The sequence below is a fragment of the Carassius auratus genome, chromosome 23 (assembly GCF_003368295.1).
Source record: "Carassius auratus strain Wakin chromosome 23, ASM336829v1, whole genome shotgun sequence".
Taxonomy (NCBI): Eukaryota; Metazoa; Chordata; class Actinopteri; order Cypriniformes; family Cyprinidae; genus Carassius; species Carassius auratus.
The window spans coordinates 10,150,092-10,159,641 of NC_039265.1; the positions used below are offsets into that span (position 1 = coordinate 10,150,092).

The 9,550-nt window shown below is 35.2% G+C and overlaps 1 protein-coding gene and 1 non-coding gene across 2 annotated transcripts; one reads left to right on the forward strand and one right to left on the reverse strand.

The window, feature by feature from the left end:
- Window positions 1-358: 358 nt before the first annotated feature.
- Window positions 359-431, forward strand: trnat-ugu (transfer RNA threonine (anticodon UGU)). Its single transcript has one exon. It is a non-coding gene; the product is annotated as a tRNA-Thr (tRNA).
- An 891-nt stretch (window positions 432-1,322) lies between these two features.
- Window positions 1,323-4,071, reverse strand: LOC113041263 (prefoldin subunit 4). Its single transcript, XM_026199695.1, has 4 exons — window positions 3,916-4,071; window positions 2,845-2,952; window positions 2,629-2,769; window positions 1,323-1,687 (listed from the first exon to the last, which is right to left on the reverse strand). Exons 1-4 carry the CDS (start codon window positions 3,940-3,942, stop codon window positions 1,556-1,558), a joined length of 408 nt encoding a protein of 135 aa, XP_026055480.1. The 5' UTR covers window positions 3,943-4,071; the 3' UTR covers window positions 1,323-1,555.
- Window positions 4,072-9,550: the final 5,479 nt, after the last annotated feature.

Below are 9,550 nucleotides of genomic sequence, written 5' to 3' on the forward strand. Positions count from 1 at the left end.
AAGAAAAAAAAAAACTTAATGTAGGATTTGTTTCTTACAAACATGCAGCTCTTAAGATGTTCACTGATGGACTGGAGTTTTGTGGATCATTGTGATGTTTTAATCATCTGTTTGGACTCTCATTCTGACGGCACCCATTCACTGCAGAGTGAGCAAGTGATGTAATGCTACATTTCTCCAGATCTGTTCTGATGATAACCAAACTCATCTGCATCTTGGATGGCCTGAGGGTGAGTAAACATTCAGCAAATGTTCATTTCCTGGTGGAACAGCATCTTGCAAATTGTTGGTGATTTGCATAACCTGTCTAGAGAAGCAAGTGAAGAAACTGAAACCAAGGGAGCAGTGAGTATCAGCTGGCTCCATAGCTCAGTGGTTAGAGCACTGGTCTTGTAAACCAGGGGTCGCGAGTTCGATCCTCGCTGGGGCCTGTGTGAATTCAAACATTTAGCTTAAAACCTATAAAAACAACTGCTATTTGCACATCTATCATAACACTACAAGTACTCAAACTGAATGCTTCCTCCTTTGGATTATAGTCTGTAAACTGCACTGAATGAATCCAAAGATTTCACCATTAAACTCATTTCAAACATATTACTGTTCAAAAAGTTTGGGGTCAGTAACATGTTTTATATTTTTAGAATTATTTTTAGCTCACCAAGCCTGCAATTATTTGATCAAAAATACAGTAAACATTGTGGAACAAAAAAAAAAAAATAAAAAAAAAAAATATATATATATATATGAATATATTTTAACATTTTTATCAGCATCATTCCTCCAGTCTTAAGAGTCACATGATCCTTCAGAAATCACTCTAATATGCTGATTTACAAACATTTCTATGATCAATGTTGAAAACAGCTGTGCTGCTTCATGTTTTTGTGGAAACCATGATGCCTTTTTTTTTTTTTTTTACAAAATTCAAAAGAACAGCATTTATTTGAAACAGAAATAGTTTATAACAAACTTATATAGTGTCACTTTTTCGACCAATTTAATGCATCCTTGATAAATAATAAAAGTATTAATTTCAAAAACTGTCCTCAAAAACTTTTTAATGATAGTCTAAGGTTTAAAATAAACATAAAAAAAAACTTTACTTACCTGATAATTTTTTTCCAAAGTGACTCAAAGTACACTCAATACGCTATTCCCTCGGAGGTTGAAAGTCTTGCTCAAGGGCACACTGGTTAGAAATCAGCTGAGAGTTTTCCATTTTAAGCTCAAATCTTTACCCACTATGCTAAGCCTACATAATTGCACCAATAATACTGTAATAAAATTAAATTAGAAAATGAAAACCGGTGGAAACAATGTAAATATTAAGCTTTGTTTTATTTTGATAACAGTGCCTCTCATTCTATCTTGCTGGATGTTTTAAGTAAACCACCTGTATGCAACAGCTCAAACAACTCACTAAACATAACGACATGTGAATGCAACAAACATCGCCTGGAGTGAACCGGGTGAGAACTCGTCGTCTGAGTAGAAATGCCATTTCCTGTTGGAGACTGACAGTCTGTGAGGTCAAGTCCACATGTTTGAGGTCTCAGCTCTCGTCTGCCTCTAGATTAATGTTGTTTCCAAACTTGGCATATAACTGAACCTTCAAATCTCCGAGGAGCTCCTGTATGGAAGACACACGACCCTCCAGAGCTTTGATCTCGTCCTGCAGAGCTTCCTGTGGAGACCAGAATGTAAGTATGGAAATGTTAAACACTACAACCAGATTTCAAATAAAACTCGGCAACCAATAAAAAAATTATTTAACCACTGACAACTCTGGGAAAAATTTATCTAGTCAGTTTTTGGTGGTTTCGCATTAGCTACTTGTCTTCAATTGCAACTCGATTTGTGTGAATACTAGCCGAATCTGTATATTGAGTAATATGTGTTAAATAACAGGGCAGCCCAGACAGAAACTACAAGAATTAATGTTTAATAAAATGCTAGATAAAGATACCAAAATACCAATATTAACCAGGAAAAAAAAAACTAAAACTAATGAAGGACTTTTCATTATAAACAATCCAGAAAGACACCGGGACTTTTATTTTGAAATGTATATGATTTACTATTATTAGCTACTTATTCAGAAAAAACTCTTACAACCATCCACCACATAAACACCATGAAGAAAACATTATCATATTTCATCAACAGTCGATAATAATTAATCTACTGACATAATGTGCAGTTTTCACCGATTGCAAACTTTGAAATATAAAAAAAGATGTCTGTTATACAATTTAAGACATTCAAGACTTGTTAAATACCTGCAGGGACTGGTTTGATTTGCACGTGCTCCTAAATACATTTTACAGTTCACGCACATCTATTTTAAGTCACACATATGAGCTAGATACTTTTTATATAAGCCAAAAGAAATTAAGTAATGCAGTTTAATAGCCAGTAAATCTAGTAAAGGTCTTATACGTCCTCCTGCAGTTTCCTGAGCTTAAGTAACGTGCAAAAACAAAATGATTAGTTTCGAACTCTTCTGAGATTTTAACCTTCAGCCTTTCCAGCTCAGATTTTTAATCACTAGGTTACACGTTTTTTTTTTTCAGATTGAGGCCGGGCTCAATCGGGTTGCCTAGCTCTGAGGGTTAGGTTGGTCACCTTCGCAGCCTCCAGCATTTCCTGCGTCTCTTCTTGAGAGTGACTGATGAACACGTCTCCGATCTGATACGGGATCAGCAGTGCGTCGTCCTCGAACATCATGAGGTCATCACTGGCATCCTCCAGATTCTGTAAGGATTTCTGGATGAAAAGAGTTTGATCAGCCACAGTCTGAACAAAATGCAAACTAGAATGCATTTCAAACCATCTATTTACCTTTCTGGCCTCGATTTCGTCTTTAAGTTCTGACATCCGATTTGTGTTCCTGGCAAACTTGTTGATCTTTTGCTGGTCCTCAAATGTTACATTGACATCTTCAGCTGCCTGTTACGATTCGAGCGAGTTTTCCGATTAAAACAATGCATTTATTCCAATATAAACTAATCCTTCTGCTCTCCACATTAAAATGCACATTGGAAGTTAAAATCAATTATATTTTTAAGTAAAGTATAAACTCAATAAATAATGCCCTGCAATAACTATTATAAAATAATAGTTTAGAGCAAATAAACACAGAATTATGTTTAAAAGTTATGTTATAAAAAAGTTAATAATAAAATCATTTTCTTTGATGCACTGAATGTTGCTGTTTTAATGTTAAAATATGACCAGTTGCTTTGATTTACAATTATTTGTTTTATATATATGTCTTTGTTACAGAACACTTGAAGCTGATATATATATATATATATATATATATATATATATATATATATATATATATATATATATATGTATGAAGAGTTAATTTGCAAAAACAGATTTTAAACATAATGTTTTTTCATTGTGCATTTTTATTAATCTCAAGTCAACAGAAATTTGAGTTTTTAGGATTAGGTTAAATAACTAAAAAATACAGCTAATTAACGCAGTGAAAACATTATTACATAATACAAAACATGACGTTTGAAAAATTTTAAAAACGGAGTTAATTGTTTTTGCAAACTCTTCATATAGACAAAAAAGGCATAAAACTGTAACTTAAAAAGTAAGCACACAGGGATGTTCGCAGATATTAACTTGCACATAAACAGAAGGAAAATGATCTTCAGCTGAAAGATTAACTTAAATGTAAATAATAATAATAAAAAAATTAATGTCTGCCAGAAAGTCACAATAATGTGACGTTAGCCCTTTAGCTGCTCTCACAGCCAGTGAAAACAAACTCTCTCCAGAGTCACTCTGCTCTCTCAGTCCTTCACCGTTTCAGAGCCACTAACGTGTTACTAAAGAACGGCAAAGATAAAAAGGCAATCTAGACAGAACGGCGTTTATTTGAACACATACCACTCCTTTCTTCATGGTGGCTGCCATCTTGAACTGGAAGCGGACTGCGTGCACGCGCGTGAACGGCGGCGGAATGGAGCACGTGGGCTTTCATTGCGTTTTCAAAAATGTGCTTCTTTTGTCAAGTGGACAATGACATATTTTGATTCAGATCGGGACTCCGCTTTTGACGTCCGCTGGCGGACATTCGGAGGACATTCGTCTGAGACAGTTTGTGAACGTCCCTGTTTCGTCCCTCATCTGCCATTTCCATTCCAACACTTGACAAATTCAGTCCTTTATCTTTTATCATCAGACCTGAACAGTGTTGGGCAGTAACTAGTTACGTGTAACTAAATTACGTAATTTAATTGCTAAATAAATGTAGCAATCTGTTAATGTAATGTAAACTGTAATTAAATTACAGTTAATTATGATATTGTTAATGATTACAAAGGAATTTGAATATTTTCACACATACATATTTAAAATATGAGACACCAATGTTTCTGGAGTTGAAGACACAGAATATGACACATGTTTATTCCATAACTGTTTTATTTCCTATTTTGGTTTATGTAAATGATTATTTATTTATTTTATTTTATTTTTAGATTAACTGCCTTTTTTCCAAGGCATTGTTAGATGCCAATGTTTCCTGACATAGCTATGCAAAGATTTGATTTCAAAAACAGTATCATAGCTATTAAACTATATCTTATGATTTTAAATCTGTATTTAACCTAAAAAAGATTGCAAAGTAAAAAGAGCCGCTAAAGTCCTATTTTGAGGTGGTTGTGCTTTACAATCTTAATTCAAGTGAAGAAGGATTCTGAAATCTGAGAGTAATCAGTGTCGAGTGCCACTGTAACATTAACCCTGCCTGCTTTAAATGATTCAAAATCAACATTTGAAAACAATATAAATTTAGAAAAGTAATCAAATGTAATCAGTTACTTTACTTAAAGTCACTTGAAACAGTGACACTACACTACATATTACATTTTAAATAAGGTAATTTGTAATCTGTAACCTATAACATTTCCAAAGAAACCTTCCCAAAACTGAAACTGACACCTTGCAACTCAGACAAAGAGAGTTGAAAAAATCAAACTAATAAACTCATATTGGATTTTAAAGGGTATTTTGCCAAAAGCAAAATCCTTAAAAAAAAAAAAAAACTGTAATAACAGATTAACAGAAAATTTGTTTTGATTTGCTGATTGATATTATTTATTTTTTTACTATATAGATTTGAATACATTGTAAAATAAAGTTAATGTTAAATTAATAATTTTCATTTCTGGAAAAAGAAAATAGGAGTAACTTCTGTAATGAAAAATGTCATCAAATCAGGAGTCTGTTGCAAATCAAATGTTTTGCAAACTCTGAAGCCCCGATCAAATGATTCGCAAAATGCGCTTTGGAGTCCCGATCCCCATCAAAACGGGATGTTTGTGGTGCAGAGCAGTAAATGTCGAGATGGTGACTTATATTAAAAACAATAACTTATATTAAAAGCTTATCGGCAACTATAGACATTAATCAAATATAGTATGTTTTATTTGTATTGTTAGATGTATCAAATGTTATACATTATACATTTAATGTAGCACATGGTAGCAGTTATGCTAACAGTCGAGCAGGTTAGTGAAGCAGTGTTTTAACAATTTTTGCCATCTCCCTTTTATACTGCTTTAGACCTGATCTGAATCAAATGTTTTGCGAACTCCGAAGCACTGATCAAATGATTCGCGAAACGCGCTTCGGAGTCCCGATCTGAATCAAATGTTTTGTGAACTCCGAAGCACTGATCAAATGATTCGTGAAATGCGCTTCGGAGTCCCGATCTGAATCAAATGTTTTGCGAACTCCGAAGCTCCGATCAAATGATTCGTGAAATGCGCTTCGGAGTCCCGATCTGAATCAAATGTTTTGCGAACTTGCTCCGAATCCCAGATCTCAAGTTATTTTCCAGTGAAAGCGCTAGCGTTCATTCGCTTGCCGAAAAATGGCAGAGACCAAAAGTATTCAGATGTGTATAGTGTGTTTGTGGTGCAGAGCAGTAAATGTGAGATGGTGCAGGAGCATGATTACAACAGCCGTCCAGTCCCAGGTGAGTGGAATGTGTTAACTAAAACAATAACTTATATTAAAAGCTAATCGGCAACTATAGACATAAATCAAATATAGTATAATATATATATATATATATATATATATATATATATATATATATATATATATATATATATATATATATATATATATATATATATATAAAATATGTTTTATTTGTATTGTTAGATGTAACGTTGTACATTTAATGTAGCACATGGTAGCAGTTATGCTAACAGTCGAGCAGGTTAGTGAAGCGGTGTTTTTATACTTTTGCCATCACCCTTTTATACTGCTCTCTTCTGGCTTAAGTCACACAGAATTAAAAAAGACATTTAAAGTTATCAATAAAATCCACAACAATGTAGGAAATACGAGCAGTTGAACAAACATCTGTTGTACAAGCAGAATTCAAATGATTTTATAATGGTTTGTAGGTTATTTAACTTTGAATTGATGTTCTAAGTAACTGGTATATCATTGCATAAATGTGATAGTAACTTTCCAAATTAATTATTTGTTTTTATTAAAGTGTTATGTTTAACACAACATAATACATGTATTGTTGTTTGCTTTATGTTAATTAAGTGCTCTTGCTGAGGCATGGGAAAAATAAAGGAGCTGGAAAAAACACCTGCTAGTGACATCAGCATCATCTACACACATGCTAGTGACATCATGCTCCTCCTCACCTGCCAGTGGCATCAGCATCATCTACTCACCTGCTAGTGACATCAGCATCATCTACTCACATGCTAGTGGTGTCAGCATCATCTACACACCTGCTAGTGACATCAGCATCATCTACACACCTGCTAATGACATCAGCATCATCTACACACATGCTAGTGACATCATGCTCCTCCTCACCTGCCAGTGGCATCAGCATCATCTACTCACCTGCTAGTGACATCAGCATCATCTACACACATGCTAGTGACATCATGCTCCTCCTCACCTGCTAGTGACATCAGCATCATCTACACAGATGCTAGTGACATCATGCTCCTCCTCACCTGCCAGTGGCATCAGCATCATCTACTCACCTGCTAGTGACATCAGCATCATCTACACACATGCTAGTGACATCATGCTCCTCCTCACCTGCTAGTGGCGTCAGCATCATCTACACACATGCTAGTGGCATCAGCATCATCTACTCACCTGCTAGTGACATCAGCATCATCTACACACCTGCTAGTGACATCAGCATCATCTACACACCTGCTAATGACATCAGCATCATCTACACACATGCTAGTGACATCATGCTCCTCCTCACCTGCCAGTGGCATCAGCATCATCTACTCACCTGCTAGTGACATCAGCATCATCTACACACATGCTAGTGGCATCAGCATCATCTACACACATGCTAGTGGCATCAGCATCATCTACACACCTGCTAGTGACATCAGCATCATCTACACACACACACCTGCTAGTGGCATCAGCATCATCTACTCACCTGCTAGTGGCATTAGCATCATCTACACACATGCTAGTGACATCATGCTCCTCCTCACCTGCCAGTGGCATCAGCATCATCTACTCACCTGCTAGTGACATCAGCATCATCTACACACATGCTAGTGACATCATGCTCCTCCTCACCTGCTAGTGACATTAGCATCATCTACACACATGCTAGTGACATCAGCATCATCTACACACATGCTAGTGACATCAGCATCATCTACACACATGCTAGTGACATCAGCATCATCTACACACATGCTAGTGACATCAGCATCATCTACACACATGCTAGTGACATCAGCATCATCTACACACATGCTAGTGACATCATGCTCCTCCTCACCTGCCAGTGGCATCAGCATCATCTACACACATGCTAGTGACATCAGCATCATCTACACACACACCTGCTAGTGACATCAGCATAATCTACACACTTGCTAGTGACATCAGCATCATCTACTCACTTGCTAGTGACATCAGCATCATCTTCTCACTTGCTAGTGACATCAGCATCATCTACTCACTTGCTAGTGACACCATGCTTCTCTTCACCTGCTAGTAACTTGTCTGCTTTGTGATAAGCACATTTTGCTATCTTCTAGTAAGTTTAAGCTTTTGTTACCTTTTCAGCCAGGGTTTTAACCAACATTATACATATAATCTTTCACATATTTCTCAGTGTGATTTTATTTTTTGCTGAAGTTAATGCTTAGATTTTAGGGGGAAATTTTAAGTCAGATTTTTTTTTTTTATAAAAATCTAACTCTTTACTTTTACTTATGATCTGCAATATCGTTTCAGATTCTGAACACACCAGAAATCACCAACCCCTCCTGACATATCTTTCCAGTTTGGGGTAGGTATGTTGCAACAATATAACATAAATAACAATAAAATATAATTAATTGAAGCATGACTTATTGGGGTAACTGTTTTTTCTTGTAATAGAACACTATAGTACTACATTCACTATAGAACAGGAACATCATTTGTTGGTAAATTTTTCATGCCTATTTTCTTCCTAGCAAAAAATTAATGTATATGTCAAAGTAGAATTCAACAACTTTAGCTGTGATCTCTGTGATCAGCTCATCATCTCTCCATACCTTCTCCACATGGAAGTCACCTCTTGTTCTTGTCACAAGATCACACCACACTCAAAAAAATGGATTTGTGGCACTGTTCGTTTTACATATATATATATATATATATATATATATATATATATATGTATGTATATATATGTACATACAGTGATATATACATACAGTAGAACAGTGAAATTGAACCAGTAGCCTTTTCTTTTTTTCTTGTCCCAGGTGTTGATTTCCATTTTCCACCTTTATACCTGTCGATATAGCCTTTTCAAAGAACTACAAATAAATACATAAATAAATAAATGAGCATCTCAAAAATGACATGTTTCACAACTTGTTGTAGGCCTACTTGTTTACTTTCTAAAAAAGTGGCCATATGAAGAAAAACCCAGATACTTCCATTCAGCTTTGCTCTTGTCTTGATAAACTCCATCTTTACTGTACTAATTTTGATGGTCCACATTGTATTATTTTTTTTTTGTCATTTTCAAATGCATGTGTGATAAATTATGTGCTTTTTTCCGATGCATTTTCTTTTTCAATTCAATCTTTGTATTGTTAAGTTTAAAAACCGAACCTAAAGACATTTCAAAATGTCTTTAAGAAATGAATCTTTCTCTCTTTCAGCTTCAGAATAGCCACATGATCCCAATGTGCTCCTGTTAAGTCGAGCCACAGAATGCACGAGCTCTTGAATATTTAGTTAACATAATGACAGCTGAACAAACTCACTGTGGTTGCTAGTGCTAGTTTCTTAAACATCCTCTTTGTAAACAGCGTTCCACCCAAAGACAAATATTGGGATGATATCCAATTTCCTCACTTTTTCTCAACATGGCTATTCATATATGTTTGTTTTTAATAGCTGTCATTAATTTACATGTGTATATTTGATTCTCGATGACAAATATTAATTCGATAAAAGTGAAAACATGTCTGAATTCGGTACGGCCTTATAT